Genomic DNA, 16588 nt, shown 5'->3' with positions numbered 1-16588 from the left:
CCTGGGAAACTTTGGGGTTAGGAAATGTGGGTTGCTCTGGTGGGAACCCTACAGGCAAGGTCAGCTACATAGCCTGAACAAGGAGGAAGGGTCTTGAAGGCGGGATTTATTAGGTGTAGGAGAACTGGATGGAGGTGGAGGTCTTATTTCCCAGATGGGTTCTGCTTGTCCTTCCCCACTTGTCCTTTTCTATCAAATTTTCCTGGCCCAGGATCTTACCTCCCACCACCTCCATGTCCCCTCCACGTCCCCTCTCCCCTGCTGGCCCCAGCACTGACGTGGGCAGCTGCTGGAGCTGAAGGTAAGACCCTGGGGGAGAGCTGGGTTTGCCTGTGGCATGAGGGAGGGAGTGAAGCAGGCTTATGTGCATTCTCTAAGACTTTGGGCCACAGCAGGTTTCCAGGCCTGTGGCCAGAATTTTCTCCCAATGCCCTTGAGCTAGTTCTCCTTGGCTGCATTTAAATTGTTTCCCCAGGAGCCAAGGGACCTTCATCAAGCACACTGCTGTCCCATTCCCTCTCCAACCTTGACCTATTCTATATCCAGAGACCAGCATCATTTGCTTTGTTGAGAAACTGGGGCTCTCAGCCGGAAGCTAGCCCTGCAAGAATAGAGGTGGAGGATTCAGGAAGACCCCCGGCACACACACTTGGTCCAGAGCCTGCTCTGCTTACCACCACCCCAGTGCCCTCTGCACGGACACAGCCTTGCCTGCATTGCACTGTCTCCTAAGCAAGGGCTCCAGACCTTTCTAACCTGAGCCACTTTCCAACCCTCTAACCAAGAGGGCAGAGAATACCACCTTTATCCATCCTACCCCTCCTAAGCAGTGTGTGCGTTGCTTGGGGCTTCGGGACCCTTCCTCAGGCAGTCTTAGCCATCTGATGGCTGCTGAGACAGGCAGGTGAGAAGAACAAGGGATTTGGCACTGAAAGACCTGGGTTCAAGTTTTAACCCTGCTCCAGCTGTGAGTCCCTGGGGAAATAATGTCCTTGTGCTTCCAAGCCTTCGTCTTGTCACCAGTAAAGTGGAGGTTGTGATGCCCTCTGTCTCTTCAGATTGTTTTGAGGGTCAGATGGTATTGTGTGAATAAAAGGGATTTTTATCAGGGTGGGAGGAGTTAATCCAGGCAGGGGTAAACGAATTCACACTGTTTAGAACGCTGTATAATAAAAAGTAAGTCTCCTACTGCCCCCCCCCCATCCCAGGTCTCCTCCCCAGAGACAACCGCCCTCACCCGGGACTTCTGTGCAAGCACGTAAGCGTGCATAACCTCACACACCATTCCGCGCCAAAAACACTTTAGAGATCGTCCCATTAGAGCACACATGCAGCTGCCTCCTTTTTAACAGCTGCCTTGCGTTCCGTTGTATGAATGTACCCAAACCGATTTAGCTAGCTCCCCCGCTACAGATGGCCCCTTGGACTGTTTCCAGTCTTCTGCCATTGTCCTCGCAGCGCTGGAGTGAATATCATTAAACAAGTTTTTGTGTACATGTCTGAGAATATCTGTAGGAGAGTCCTTGAAGTGGGGTTGCTGGGTCAAAGGGCACAAGCAAGATTGATTTTAACATATTACCAGCTTGCCCTTGAAGGAGGGTGTATCGATGGGCATGGCCACCAAGACTAGAGTACCTTCCCCCATTCCTTCATCCACACTGTGTTATTAAACCTTCTGATCTTTGCCAACCTGGTAGGTGCAAATGGTATCTCACAGCTTTAATTTGCATGTTTTATTATGAATAAGGCTTGAGAGTGAGATGCTGGTGGTAGTTCAAGTTGGAGGGGGGAGCGGGACTTAGGACAGTTCCCTGCAGAGCTCCTGCCCACCTCATAGGTGCCCTCTCCCCTTCCCAAGGCTCATCACTCTCCCCAACGGGGTCCTCCAGATCCTGGACATTCAGGAGAGTGACACAGGCTCCTACCGCTGCGTGGCCACCAGCTCCATCAGCCAGCGCTTCAGCCAGGAGGCCCTACTCAGTGTGGCCCACAGAGGTAAGGGGCAGGCCAGGTGGGGGAACCCCCAGGGGTTTCGGGCATCAGCCACCTCAGAGCTGGCAGGTGCCGCGTGAGATCCAAGCTCTGCCTTCAAATTGCCATTGGGCAGGTGAGGCGAGGTAACGCAGAGAAGGCAGTACCACCCAGGAAGTCAGAGATAGAACAGGCTGGAACCCCAGACTCCAGTCTTGCAGTCCAGGGCTGTTTTCCTATAGAGGCTCTGTGCTCCCTAAGGTTGGGTGGGGCATCCGGGCTAGGGACAGAGGTGGGGGAGAGAGGAGGGGAGGCATCTGAAGAATATCAGGAAGCCCTGGTCCCAGCCCTTCTGGGCATCAGCGGATTTGTCCCTTGCTGCTGGCTGGACACTGCAAATCTGGTACCCTGCAGTCTGATGCTCCTGTCCTCTTCATTTCTCTGAAAAGCTCCTGTCCCAGTATGATGCTGTAGGAAGGGCACAGGCTTTGGGGCCGGAAAGACCTGGTTTGAAACCTGGCCTCTCTACTTACCATCTGTGGGACCCTGTGCTGTTATCAAATGTCTAGCTCAGGTGGGTTCTGGGAATAGCTGAGATAAGAGTGGAAAGTGCCCAGCACCTAGTAGGTGCTCAACAGATCTTAGTGCGGGCCTCCCCCAAGGGCCTCTCACTTGCCTTCCTCTGCCGTGGCACCCCCTCCCAACCCGGCCCTTCTGCACATCTCTTCCCATCCCCCTCCTCATCCCTCCCACCTCCAGGGACCCTACTTGCTGTGGTTTGACTGGTGGGTCTCCTAGTCTGGTCCACTTTGCTCCTGTGCCGGGAAGTCTCTGCCGCCACCTGCTGGACAGACCCGGTATTCCTCAGGATGATCCAGGGGACAGGGTCACAGGGAGAACTTGGTAGGGAATCAGAGCTCAGGGAGCTGCCAAGCTAGCGGAAACTCGGGCCTACCTCCTGCCTTTTCCACAGGGGAACCCAAAGCCCTCTGGAAAGGGGACTTGCCTAAGGTCACACTGCATTAATGGCAGTGCAGTAACCAGAAACTTTGACTGTTGACTCCAACCCCAGGCTCCATCCAAGTCTACCTGTGACCCTGATGATCCTCTGCCAGCAGGGTGGGCTCCCTTTGCAGGGAAGAATGGGGGTGGTGTGCCAGACGCCAGGTTATTCCTCCCCTGGCTCCAAAAGAGAGGGCTCTGAGTTCCGGTCCCTGCTCTGCCTAACTATGCAGCTGCTTTCCCCATCTGTCAGATGAAACCTTGACTGTTCCCTGCCTCACCAGGTGAACATCAGGTGAGGGACTGCAGGTAAAGACACCTCACAGTAAGGCTGCTTGCTGATCTGCCCTCTCTCCAGGGTCCCTGGCGTCCACCAGGGGGCAGGACGTGGTCATCGTGGCAGCCCCAGAGAACACCACGGTGGTTTCTGGCCAGAGTGTGGTGATGGAATGTGTGGCCTCCGCTGATCCCACCCCTTTTGTGTCCTGGGTCCGACAGGGTAAGTGGAGGGAGGGGACCCAAGGGTATGGAGAAGGAGGGTGCGGCATCTCACGTGTCCCCAAGGTGGGGTGACGGCTCCATATGGTGGGAACTCCTCTTCCGGGGCTGAGTGTGGGTGGGGGAGCCTGGACAGACTTAGGCATCGATCTGTGTAGCATGTTCCTTTAGGAAGCACTTTGCGTCTGCCACCCACAAAATCATCACTGAGACCTTACTCAGGGTGGGCTCAACAGTGTTGCAAGTGAATGTGTGAGAGCTGGGGTCAGGGGAAAGTAGGCCCCCTCCACGGGGCTGCAAAGCTGCCCCTCGGCCCCGCTCAGATTGCTGCAGCCTTGCGTGCTTGGATTTGTGCTGGGCACAGTGAATTAAAAAAAAAAAAATCAGATGGGAGAGACAGGGACCCTGCCCTTTGAACTCATAGTCTGCGTGAGGGCAATAAAACATACACCCAAGAAGAGAGGTTCAACGGTATCAGGCAGCAAGTGCTGAGTGCCAGGTGGGACTGTGTTCCAGCAGGGACTATCAGAGTAGTGAAGGCTGCTGGCCACACGTCACTGCTGCTGTCTACTGAGCGCTCAGCCTGCCCTCCTGCCAGAGCCTAGACCAGCCCTTTGAAGGGAGCAGGGGTGAGGACTCTTATTTCCACTGGATGGATGAGGAAACAGAGGCTCAGAGAGCCAAGGCCCAAACTTTAGAGCCTGTTCTCTTTCTGATACACCACTTCCTACAGCCCTGTCCAGAAGAAAAGTAAAGTTTTGTTTTGGTTTTGTTTTTAAGATTTTATTTATTTATTTTAGAGAGAGAGTGCATGGAGGACACACATGAGGGGGCAGAGCAGAGAGAGAGGGATAAGCAGACTCTACACTGAGCCTGGAGCCCAATGTGGGGCTTGATCCCACGACCCCAGAGATCATGACCTGAGCTGAAACCAAGAGTCGTACACCCAAGTGGCTGAGCCACCCAGACGCCCCAGCAAGGATTATTTTTGTTTCTGTTTGTTAGTGAGAAGTGACTTGTCTCAAGTTGATGGCAGAAGTCTTAACTCTGCTTTCTTTACCTTTCTTCCCTGACTCAGTCTATTATCCTATACTGCCTCCTTTCCGTAAGTTTTTTTTAAAAAAGATTTTATTTATTTATTTGACAGACAGAGATCACAAGTAGGCAGAGAGGCAGGCAGAGAGAGAGGAGGAAGCAGGCTCCCTGAGGAGCAGAGAGCCTGATGCGGGGCTCGATCCCAGAACCCTGGGATCATGACCTGAGCCAAAGGCAGAGGCTTTAACCCACTGAGCCACCCAGGCGCCCCGCTTTCCATAAGTTTTTAATCTCACATCCAAAAGAGTATATAATGAATACACAGAGTTTAAAGAAAAATAATAAACTGAACAACGATTCACCTCCCACTAAACTGATGGATAAAACAATGCTAATATCTTTGGGCCTTCATGACCTGCACACTTCGCTGGACTTGGGACACTGGCCTAGTTAGGGGATCCTGGCACCAGCAGGACCCTCATAATATTATTGCGATAGGCTTGTGGCATCACCCAGAAGTTCTAATATTAATGTTTCTCAAATCCTGACCTTGCATCAGGATGACCCAGGGAGCTTGTTAGAACCGCAGGCTCCCTCCCTTCATGCCTGGACAGTTGTGACCCAGGAATCTTAAACTGCCTTAGATCCTTGCTATTGAAAGGGTGGTTTTTGGACCCGCCACCTGCACCTAGGCAGAAATGCAGAATCTGGGGCTTGCCCTAGGCCTCTGCATCTTAACAAGGTTCCCTGAGATTCTGTGATTCGAGTGCACAGTGATGATTTGAGAATTGCTGTCCCAGAGAATCCCGACACGGGTGGTCCTGGGAACTCCCTTGCAGAAAGTCTGCTAATAGCACTTCTGGACAGAGATTGGGAAGAGAAAGGCTGGAAAAGGACTTCCTACCTGACACCTGTCACTGCTACTTTTCTACAACTTCATGAAGTCAGGAAAGGGACATGGCTTTTTGTTTTGTTTTCTTCTGATTTCAAAGGTTGTGTGTTCATTGGAGAAAACTGGAAAAAGCAGAAACAGAAAACATTCCACCACTCAAAGAGATTGAAATAGTTAACATACAAGTGTATTTTCTTCCAGATTTTTTTCTACACACATGTACATTTTCCCCCTGAGTTTGGGAGCATGGTATATTTACAGTTGCAAGTCTTACTTTAATTCAACAGTTTATCATAACCATTTCCCCATCTCTAAAACTTTCTCAAAAAGTAATTTTAATGATAATGACTATATTCCATCATTTGAATATAGCCATAATGCAATTTGCCAGTTCCTACCATTGAATTTTTAAGTCCTTTCCCATTGCCCACTGTTACAGAACACCACAGTGATCAGACCTGTTCTTATCTCCCCAGGACAGGTGCCCACAAATGGGATCCCTGGGTCAAAGTCAAGGTGGAGCCCCTCTCAGCATTTACCCTTTCTCTGGCAGCTTACCCTTTTTAAAAACTTTCTCAATTTGATAGTGAGAATTAACATCTGTGTTTTGGTGTGCATTTCTCTGATTATGTGAAGTTGAAGACTTTTTTAGTGTTTCCTGGCGATTTGCATTTCTTCTCTGGATCTTCCGTTCATGTTCAGAAAGCAGGGGCTTTTAAAATGGTTCTCGGGGGCACCTGGGTGGCTCAGTTGGTTAAGTGTTTGCCTTGGTCTCTAGTCATAATCCCAGGGTCCTGGGATCAAGCCAGGCAGGGGGCTCACTGCTCAGTGGGGAGCCTGCTTCTCCCTCTCCCCCCCTGCTTGTACTCTCTCTCTCTCTCTCTCAAATAAATAAATAAAATCTTTAAAATAAAATAAAATAAAAATTGTTCTCATTTCAGACTCAAGATAAAAAGTCTTGCATATTTTCAAATCTTTGGTTCTGGTCAGACCTTTCCAGCCATGTCTTCATCACAATATTTGGGATAAGACCATACAGGAGGAGCGTGTCCTTCTTGAGAGAAATGAATTTAATAATAATGGTAATAGTAATAACTGACGAGTGTACTGAGTACCTATTCGGTGCCTGCGCTGTGCCTGGCTTTCTCACAAACCTTATGGGTCCCACCCTCCCAGCATCCTTCCAGCTAGGGACTCTCCTCTCGCCATTTTACAGACGGAGACAGGAGGGCTCAGAGACGGTCAGCCTCTAGCAAGCGGAGGAACTGAGGTTCAAACAAGGGACTGTTGTGTTCTCTTAAGCGGGTGTGAAGGCCCCCTGTCCCACCCCGGATCCAGAGCATAGATGCAGGGGCAGTCCTCGGTGCCCTAGTCCACCATTCTTCCTCTCCTCCCCCAGATGGGAAACCCATCTCCACGGACGTCATCGTCCTGGGCCGCACCAACCTTCTCATCAGCAGCGCGCAGCCCCGGCACTCGGGCGTCTACGTGTGCCGCGCTAACAAGCCCCGCACACGCGACTTCGCCACGGCCGCCGCTGAGCTCCGCGTGCTGGGTGAGGCGGAGTGGGGGACTGGGCAGTGGGCGGGGGGGACCGAAGTGGGCAGGTCGGCTAGGGCCAGCGAAGGGAAGTTGAAGACGGGGGATGGGCAAGTGGGTGTCTTAGAATGATCGAGGGGCAATCCTGGAGGACGAAAAAGGGCTGGAGCTGGGGGTCCGGCACTCCGGGAGAAGTCCTTCGTTAGGGTGGGTACTGGAAGGGACAGGCTAGAGGACTGGAGGCGGGGGAGTGGGGGAAAGAGATTGGAGGATAAGGTGGGGGAAGTTGAGGCAGGGAGAGAAAGGGGGATGGTCAGAGCATGACTTGGGTGATGGGGGGGTGGAGAGGGGAGGGCTGAGTGGGACCTAGGTCACGGGGGGAGGGGTAGGACTGAGGGTTAAGGGAGATAGTGGCGTGGTCCGAGTGACACGAAACACTGGGGGACGGGGTTGCTCAGGGCTGGGGTAACTGTGGAGAGAGGTAAGTCTCCCAGGTGCAGGGGACACTGGAAGGAGGGGAGAAGGAGGTTACGGCACCTGAGGGAGTGGAGTGAGGCTCGGGAGGACCTAGGGTACTTAGGGGAGGCTCAGGAGGCCTGGGGACAATTCGGGGCGAGGAGGAGAACGGCCAGCGCGGGGCTGGGGTGAACCCGGGAGGAGCAGAGGTAGAGCGGCGCCGCCCGCGAGGATATGGGGGCGGGCTGACTCAGAGAAAGGTTGGAGCGAGTGGAGGGCGCACGGGAGCCGGCCGGAGCGTCCGGGGAGGCGGCAGAGCCCCTAGCGGCCGGAGCGCGCGGTCAGCGTCCCCCTCCCCGCCCCCAGCGGCCCCGGCCATCTCGCAGGCGCCCGAGGCGCTGTCGCGGACGCGGGCGAGCACCGCGCGCTTCGTGTGCCGCGCGGCCGGGGAGCCGCGGCCCGCACTGCGCTGGCTGCACGACGGGGCGCCGCTGCGGCCCAACGGGCGCGTCAAGGTGCAGGGCGGCGGCGGCAGCCTGGTCATCACGCAGATCGGCCTGCAGGACGCCGGCTACTACCAGTGCGTGGCTGAGAACAGCGCGGGCACCGCGTGCGCCGCCGCGCCCCTGGCCGTAGTGGTGCGCGAAGGGCTGCCCAGCGCCCCAACGCGGGTCACGGCCACGCCGCTGAGCAGCTCCACGGTGCTGGTGGCGTGGGAGCGGCCCGAGCTGCACAGCGAACAGATCATCGGCTTCTCCCTCCACTACCAGAAGGCACGGGGTACGTCCGCTGGGGACCCGCACGGGGGCGCCCCACGTGGGGGGCACAGGTTAGACTACAGGAAGGGTTGCCGCGTGGGTGGGTACTCTTGGGGATAGCATGGGAAGGGGTGGGAGCCCGCAGGAGAGACCCGCATAGATGTGGGCTAGGTCATAGCCTTCGACGCCCCGCTGGAAGGTTTAACGTGTGTGGCTCATTAACCCCCAGCCACAGTCTGTTAGGATAGAGGAGGAAGAGGATACTTTTCCTCCCAGGGTAAATGCCTAAGCATTCCTGGAGCTGGTTTATTAACTGCAGCAGGAGTCACTTCAGTTAGACACCAGAAAGAACTTCCTAACTGGTGGAGGAATTAATACAGTGAAACTAGAAGCTGGGGAAGTCTATACTCTCCAGCTCAGATGATCTGATGATAAGGTTATACACAGATTATTCTAGAGGCTGGGACAATGTGAAGGATCCCTAGATAACCTCCAACTGGCAGACCTTTGAGGGTGGCTTTCTGACAGTCCCTTTGGCCCCTGTGTACGGCCCCAGGCATGGACAATGTGGAATACCAGTTTGCAGTGAACAATGACACCACAGAGCTGCAGGTTCGGGACCTGGAACCCAACACCGATTATGAGTTCTACGTGGTGGCCTACTCCCAGCTGGGGGCCAGCCGTACCTCTAGCCCAGCGCTGGTCCACACACTGGATGATGGTAGGGCCTCTCAACCTTCAATGGGCACCTTGGGTTCCAGAGAATTCCTTGGTGATGGTAGCTCACTACTTTCTACTAGTGTATGCCAAGGCACTTTTACCTGCCTCGTGTCATCTTCTGTGCCCTGTAAGGGAGTGGGTGAGGGTTCTTCCCAACTTACAGTTTGGAAAACTGAGGCCCAGAAAATGAGAATGACTTGCCCAAGGTCAGTAGTACAGCTGGGACTTGAGTCCAGGTGTCGATTCCCTGTGTCATATGTCCCTTCTCAATATCCATGTGCCATCCGGTCAGGTAGGGACCGGTGACATGAACCCACTGGATGTAGAAGATTGTGCCCCATACCTTTTTCTGGCTTTTGGGTGGGAAGGATATCCCCTCATCTCCAGTTTGGGGCTCCCCTGAGAGGCTCCCTTTCCTCCCTCAGATCCTGGTCCTGGGCCTACTTCTGACTTGCTGTGTGACCTGGGCAAGTCTCTGACCGCTCCTGGGCCTCACCTTCCACGTCGGTGGAGCAGAGCTCACCCTGATGTTCTTCTGTCTCAGTCCCCAGTGCAGCGCCCCAGCTCTCCCTGTCCAGCCCCAACCCCTTGGACATCAGGGTGGCGTGGCTGCCCCTGCCTCCCAGCCTGAGCAATGGGCAGGTGGTGAAGTACAAGATAGAGTACGGTTTGGGAAAGGAAGGTAAGTGGGCACAGGGTGAGGGCTGCACCCAGCTGGGAATTGTCGCTATGAAGGGCTGGCCAGAGCAGCTGAGGGTCCAAGCAGGGATGCGGGGGACGTCTGAGGAAATGAGCCAGAGCTGTGGAATAGGGAAATGGGAACCTGGACAAGAGGAGTGAGTTCTGGGTGTAGGCAAAGGCCAAGAGGCACAACTCAAGACAGAGGGAGGCCCAAGATCTAGCCTCACCTCGACTATGGCTATAGTGGATAATGCTGTTAAGTCCCTGTCTCAGTTTCCTCATCTGTGAAATGAGGCAGGTAGCCTAGGTAATCCCTAGAATTCCTTCTATCTCAAAAAGACCAGACAGGGCTGTGGAGGGCGTATTTGCCGATTTGGGGAAACAGAGCATTGGGGAGGGCGTGTCAGGGCAGATATAAGGATCTAGGGGAGAGGGTATGCAACGGATAAAGAGTTGGGGGACGACAAGTGGCTGGGGGTCAGGATGAGAGGGAAGAAGGAGGGAAGGGTGAGGAAGAAGGCTTGGGTTCTGGCAGGTAGGCAGTGCCTGATGGCCTTCAGAGACAAGCCCTTGGGCCTGCACCCTAGTGTGTGTGTGTATAAGGGGATGGTCACGACAGCTCATGGGAAAGTGTGGCGTCCATGCCATGGTTCTCTCCATGCTGAGCTGAGGCTGATGGCCTGCATCAGCCCAGGCTGGAGGCCCAGGAGTCCACTCTGGAGCTGTGGAGCCCGTCCAGGCACCGAGGGATCTGTGCTGAGAGAGCACTGAGGAACCAAGATCTGGGGTGGAACAGCTGGTATAGGGGAGTTTGGGGGTCATGGGTCTTCAAGTGGCCACCCAGCAGCCATGTTTTCTGTCCCAGCAGATCAGGTTGTCTCCACCGAGGTGCCTGGAAATGAGACACAGTTTACGCTCAGCGCGCTTCAGCCCAACAAGGTGTACCGAGTACGGATTTCGGCGGGCACTGGGGCTGGCTACGGGACCCCCTCCCAGTGGATGCAGCACCGGACGCCCAGCGTGCACAACCAGAGCCACGGTACAGGGGCTGAGGGGAGAGGGAGGGTGGTGTGTGTGATCATGTGGGCGTGTGTGTGCCTTTGGAACGCAGGCCCCAGCACCCTCTTCGTCAGAGACCCTCCACAGATTCCCCGGCTTGATGGGCCAGGGAGACCAGGTGTTAGAGGCAAAGGGCTGGCCTTTACTAACAAACCTGGGCTCCAGAGTCCTTTCTATCTGTTGCGTGACCTTGAGCAAGCCATTCACAGCTCTGAGGTTTCACTTAACTGCCACGGGTTGGGGGTAGCGTTGTGAGGGTTACTAATGCATTGTAAACAAGTGTTTTGTCCATAACAGGAACTTGCCAGACAGTAGTTGCTTCCAGAGTAGGACCGTTGGTTTGTCAAGAGGCCCAGTAATAGAATGACTGAGTACAGACAGTGCGCATGCCACGTTCTGTCAGAACCCGGCACGCGTACTGTCTGTATGACGGTGGACAAGTTACTTAGCTTCTCAGTTTTCTTCTTTGTAAAATGGAGACAATAGTATTTTTATCATTTTATCGGGTTGTGAGAATAAAGTCAAAACACACGCCCAAGGAGCTTAAAACAGTGTCTGACGCATAGTCAGGCCCCACTCTTAGACTCCAAGTAGGCTCCCCACACCAATGGCTCCTCCCCTTCTTCCTGGCCTCAGCAACCCCGGGAACCCCCTTGCCTGTCAGTACCCATGCCTGCCTGCCTTCAGAAGAAATACAGAGCCCGACGCTGTGCCGGGTATTACCAGTCGTGCCCCAGAGGGCGTCCTTGCCAACACCTCTGCAAATGCCCAGGAGACAGCCTTGCATGCTCAGCACTCTGGGCGTGTGGAACAGCGAGTTCACCTCTAGGCTGAGCCGAGGCCTGGCTCCAGGGTTGTGGCCGCGGGCCAAGGCATTGTGGGGAGGCTGGCAAGGCTCTCGCTCAGTGCTCCCTTCCTGCTTCTGGCTTCCTCCTGCCCCGCTCCCCTCTCCCGTTCCTGGCTTACTTCTCTTCATTCCTCCTTCCCTCTCTTCCTCTTCCTGTCCTGCTCCTCCGCCCCTAGTCCCTTTTGCCCCCGCAGAGTTGAAGGTCCGGGCAAGGATGGAGTCCCTGGTGGTGTCGTGGCAGCCACCCCCTCACCCCGCCCAGATCTCTGGCTACAAACTCTACTGGCGGGAGGTGGGAGCCGAGGAGGAGGCCGATGGCGAGAGTTCCCCGGGGGGCCGTGGAGACCAGGCTTGGGATGTGGGGCCTGTCCGGCTCAAGAAGAAAGTGAAGCAGTATGAACTGACCCAGCTAGGTGCGGAGGGCTGCTGCGGGAGGGAGTGAAACAGATAGAGCCTTGGTGGGGCACTGGGCAAGCTGGGCATGGGAGCTGGGAACGGAATGCCCTCGGGGATGAAAGTGGCCTCAGGTCCCTCTAGCCAGTGACCCCCATGACCTTCCCCAGCCCCTGGCCGGCTGTACGAGGTAAAGCTTGTGGCATTCAACAAACATGAGGATGGCTACGCGGCAGTTTGGAAGGGCAAGACAGAAAAGGCTCCCACACCAGGTGAGAGGGCTGGGGAAGGAGAGGGAGGAGGGCTCCGTCGAGGGGTCCATGGGCCGCTTCCTTTCACTTTCCTCTGGGTCAGCCCTGGTGGTCAAGCCATCCGGTAGCCTCGACCACCCCCAGACCCATTCTTCTCAGTTTAAAGGTCCTCTTCTAGCCCCAGACAGCCTCTGCTGTAGAGAGAAACTTCAGTCGATGCAGTGTCCTTTAGGCGAACTATGGGACTTTCATTACCCATGAGCAGTGCTAATCGGGAATGTTTGGACAGAGAGAAACCCTGTGGCTGATCAGCGACTCCTGACCCTGTTTGATCTTTAAACGTTTTTAAAAACACATCCACTTACAGCGAACTATCAGACTGTCTCTCTATGCTAGGCAGGGAGAGCCTCCCTATGCGGCCCATCAGGGAACGGAGGCTCAGAGAAGTGAAAGGACTTGCCCAAGGTCACGTAGAGTTTTAAACTAGAACCAAGACCCCTGGTTTCCCAACAAAAGTCTGCCCACTGTATTACACTGCCCAGTGGCTCTGGGTGGGCCACCCTGCTTGTCCGTTATGACACCCCCTCACCCCTGACTTACCAGGCTGAGTTTCAAGTGTGTGTTTTATCGAAGGGAGCACTCAACCCAGAGCCAAGAAACCTGTTCAAATTCCAGTTAGTTCATTCAGCAAATCTTTTTTACTGTCTACTACCCTGTTGTGGAAATTTAGTGGTGAACAATACAGATAAAGTACCCACTTCTGTGTTATTTTGTATTTATGTAATAAACATGTCATCCTACAGTACTTACTGTATAGGTCTTAGGTCGGGCTGCCGTAACAAAAATACCCTAGACTGGGTGGCTTAAACAACATTTTCTTTCTCGCAATCTCAGAGGAAGTCCAAGATCAAGGCATCAGCAGAGTCAGTGTCTGGGGAGGGCCCAGGTCCTGGTTCGGAGACCATAAGCCCTCTTCTCACGGTGTCCTCACATGGCAGAAGGGGGGCTGGAGAGCTCTCTGTGGGCTCTTCTACACGGCGCCGTTACAGACGTGGAGTTTGTGCCCCTCCGCTTCCCCCCAATTCATACGTTGAAACTCCAGCCTCCAGTTTGCTGTATTAGGAGGTAAATCAGGTTAGACGAGATCAGGAGGGTGGGGCCCTTTTAAAAGTCACAAGAGAGCTCGCTTCCTCTCCTCTCTCCTCCACACGTTCATACAATGAGAAGTCGGCAGCCTGTAACCCACGTGTAGGCTCCTACCAGAACTTGAGCATGCTGCCACCCTGGTCTCAAACACCAGCTTCCAGAACTGTGAGAAAGAAATTTCTGTTGTTTGTAAACCACCCAGTCTGTGGTACTTAGCTATAGTGGCCGGATGGACAAAGCTAATCCCGTTCACGATCACCCCCCCAACCATGTGTTCAAATTTCAGCATATGAATTTGGGGAGACACAAAACATTCGGTGCTTAACAATAGGCCAGACCCTTTTCTAGATGTTTAACAAAAATTAACTAATTTAATGCTCCTAACAACACTATGAAGGAGGTCCTGTTCTCAGCCCCACTGACATAGGGAATGGAGGCACAGAGAGGTTAAGGAGCTTCTCCCAGGCCACACAGCTAGTGCGCGGCAGAGCTGGAATTGGAACCAGGGCCACTTGGCTCCCAAGTCTGTGCTTTTAATTGCCATCGTTTGCTGCCTCTCTGTAGTACAGTCTGCTGTATGTATGACCTTGGCAAAAATCACTTAAATTCTTGGGAGCCTCCGTTTCCTCAGCTGTGAGGTTGGGATGATGCTGCTCAGCTCACAGGATCAGAAGACAGAGGGTGAAGAACGAGTGCCTTGGAACTGTGAACCACTACCCATCTTTCGAGATGGGTGTCCTGCCTCCTTTCCCTACACCCTGTTTTCACCTTCCAGACTTGCCCATCCAGAGGGGACCACCCTTGCCCCCCGCCCATGTCCACGCGGAATCTAACAGCTCCACGTCCATCTGGCTTCGGTGGAAAAAGCCAGACTTCACCACAGTCAAGATTGTCAACTACACTGTGCGCTTCAGCCCCTGGGGGCTCAGGAATGCCTCCCTGGTCACCTATTACACCAGGTGGGGAAGCCAGCCCACGCTGCCAGAGGCTGGTGGGGGGCCGGGGGAAGGCAGCAGATGGGGTCAAGGGGAGGGACCCAGGGATTCAGGAAACTTTCTTGGCTCACATGTTATAGCGGGACACACTGAGGGTCTGCTGGGGCCAGGTAGAAAAGGGGAGTCCCTTCTATCCCGTCCCCTCCCAGCAGAGCCTTGCCCTCAACTTCAGGGAATGTGCGGCAGAAATAGGCAGACCTATTTCTCCAACCTCAGAGGCCTCCCGACAGGATGGGGAGGAGATGGCTGTGCCGCCGTCCTGAGAGGGCCCCCAGTCAGACAGGGAGACAGCGCCACTGCCCTGAGGAGCTGCTCGTTAGGCAGAGGAAAAATTCGCATAAAAATACTGAAGACATAATAAAGCACATAAAACAGATAGACTAAAACAAAGTAGGGAGACAGAGATACGTACAGCTGAAGCTCAAGTGCCATTAAGTCAAGGAAAAGATGCATCAGAGATGGATCCTTGGGTAGACAATGACTCGGATGAATCCAGGAAGGTTTCCCTGAGCAGGCGCCTAGTCTGGAGATTTGGACAGACTACCCTGGAAGCAGCGTTCATCCAGACCTCTCTGTAGGAATCCCGGGTGGTGTCCGTGTCACTGCCCCCCTATCCCCCACCTGGCACTGGCCAGTGAGTTGATTCCCCACCCAGGGGAGGGCCTGGGGCTGGCGGAGCAGATTGGGACGGGCCTGCCCTGCTGGGAGGGTGCTCCTGAGAGCACCAGTCGCATTTCTTGCCTCGGCAGCTCTGGAGAAGACATCCTCATTGGTGGACTGAAGCCTTTCACCAAGTACGAGTTTGCAGTACAGTCCCACGGCGTGGACATGGACGGGCCTTTCGGATCCGTGGTAGAACGCTCCACCTTGCCTGACCGTGAGTGGCCGCCTTGCCACCAGTCCCATCTTTTACCCCACTCCTTCCTGCTCCGATGGCCCTCTTTTTTGACATGTCCCTCAAAACCCTATTTCCGTCTATCCCTGGCTTCCATTCATGCCGGCCAGTCCTGTGCTGGTCTTAATCACTTACTCCTAAACACAATGAGACTTCGAGGAGGGGCTTCTTGTATGAGACTGCCAAGAACTCACTGAGCTGGTGACAAGGGGCCGGGTCAGGGAGGCTGGTGTCCTGGATTCTACATCCTGCCCGACACAAAGGGAAGCTTGGGCAGGTCCCTTCCCCCTTGGGCCTCTGTGTCCCCATCTAAAAAAGGATGGAACCATTCGCTGTGCACGCCCGTGACTCTGGTACCTCTGGAAATGGCATTCCAAGAAAAATGGACTTTTGTTTTCCTAGAAGAGGCTCTTTGGTTCTGCCTGCCCTAGCACTGTTCCCCTTCCCATGGACAGAAGACCTTTGTCTTGGGTGGGAGGGGGTGCAAAAGCCATGCACTCGCTGGCATTTGCTCTTGAAAAAACTGCATACAGGTTGTCTCCCACCCGCCTATCACTTCAGTTGTTATGGTCTTAAACTGCATCAGGAGTTTGGGCGGCCCCCCATGTTTTCTCAGAAGAGACTTTGTGTCATTGGCTCCCCAGCACCACTGACTGTGCGAAGACGGGGAAGTTTTCTCCTTTTGCAGATGGGGGGGACCAGAGCTGAGAGGGTGAGAGGCGAGGAGGCTTCTGCCAGCCTGTGATGCTGTGGCTGCCTCACGCCTTAGAGCCCTGGGTCCCCATCCCACCCTCTGCTGGGCCTTGAAGCCCTGAAACCCCAAATCTCTGTCCCCTTCCAACTCACTATTCACCTGTGTCCCTACTTCTCCTTCTCTCCCTTCCTCAGTCACCCCTACCCCCAGGATCAGTTTCTTCTCTAAAAACAAAACCACAAAGGTTGTACTTCTCCTACTGGGATGCCCATGACCCTTAGAAACTGTGTCAGGGGCAAACACAGACAAAGGCTCTACAGGGCATCAACTGATTTTACAGGAAGGTCTGTGGGTAGCAAGGGGAGTTAGGAACTTTCAATGATAAATAGTTTTAAACACTACTTTATGTTAGACTTCACCATGGACTAGAGGAGAAACAGCATGGGAGTTCAAAATGAAATGTAAGTCTTCCAGAAAATTTTGAGCTCTGCTCCTAGGTCTCTGGACACCAGATAGTCTCCTCCAGCTTTGGAAGTATTGAGGTATGGAAGGTTGAGATCTGCTCCAAGGAGTGAAAAAGAGTTTCTGGGAGGAGAGGAATGGTAGTGAACACCTCTTCCCTGCCAAATGTTTTCCAGAAACTCCTCAGTTAGAGATCAGATGTCATTTTGCTTTGTGGTTTGTCCTCACGCCCCTGTCTCCTGGCTGCCCCCAGAGCTGGGGCTCTCAGTGACGGTGCCTCTCCTCATCTCCTCC

General features: G+C 54.1%; 1 protein-coding gene across 2 annotated transcripts in view; it reads left to right on the top strand.

Moving 5' to 3' along the window:
• Nucleotides 1–16588, top strand: part of IGDCC4 (immunoglobulin superfamily DCC subclass member 4) — a 39004-nt gene that overhangs the window by 15473 nt on the left and 6943 nt on the right. For both annotated transcript variants that reach the window (XM_046010355.1, XM_046010354.1), the window contains exons 4-14: nucleotides 1859–1995; nucleotides 3332–3472; nucleotides 6798–6953; nucleotides 7760–8173; nucleotides 8708–8872; nucleotides 9416–9553; nucleotides 10421–10591; nucleotides 11635–11871; nucleotides 12022–12123; nucleotides 14024–14207; nucleotides 14993–15120. In XM_046010355.1, the coding sequence (XP_045866311.1) occupies nucleotides 1859–1995; nucleotides 3332–3472; nucleotides 6798–6953; nucleotides 7760–8173; nucleotides 8708–8872; nucleotides 9416–9553; nucleotides 10421–10591; nucleotides 11635–11871; nucleotides 12022–12123; nucleotides 14024–14207; nucleotides 14993–15120 (1973 nt within the window). The remainder of the gene's footprint in view (nucleotides 1–1858; nucleotides 1996–3331; nucleotides 3473–6797; nucleotides 6954–7759; nucleotides 8174–8707; nucleotides 8873–9415; nucleotides 9554–10420; nucleotides 10592–11634; nucleotides 11872–12021; nucleotides 12124–14023; nucleotides 14208–14992; nucleotides 15121–16588) is intronic.

Source organism: Meles meles, chromosome 6 (assembly GCF_922984935.1).
Source record: "Meles meles chromosome 6, mMelMel3.1 paternal haplotype, whole genome shotgun sequence".
Lineage (NCBI taxonomy): Eukaryota > Metazoa > Chordata > Mammalia > Carnivora > Mustelidae > Meles > Meles meles.
The sequence above is the reverse complement of the archived record's forward strand: the minus strand, read 5'-3'. Positions and strand labels throughout refer to the sequence as shown.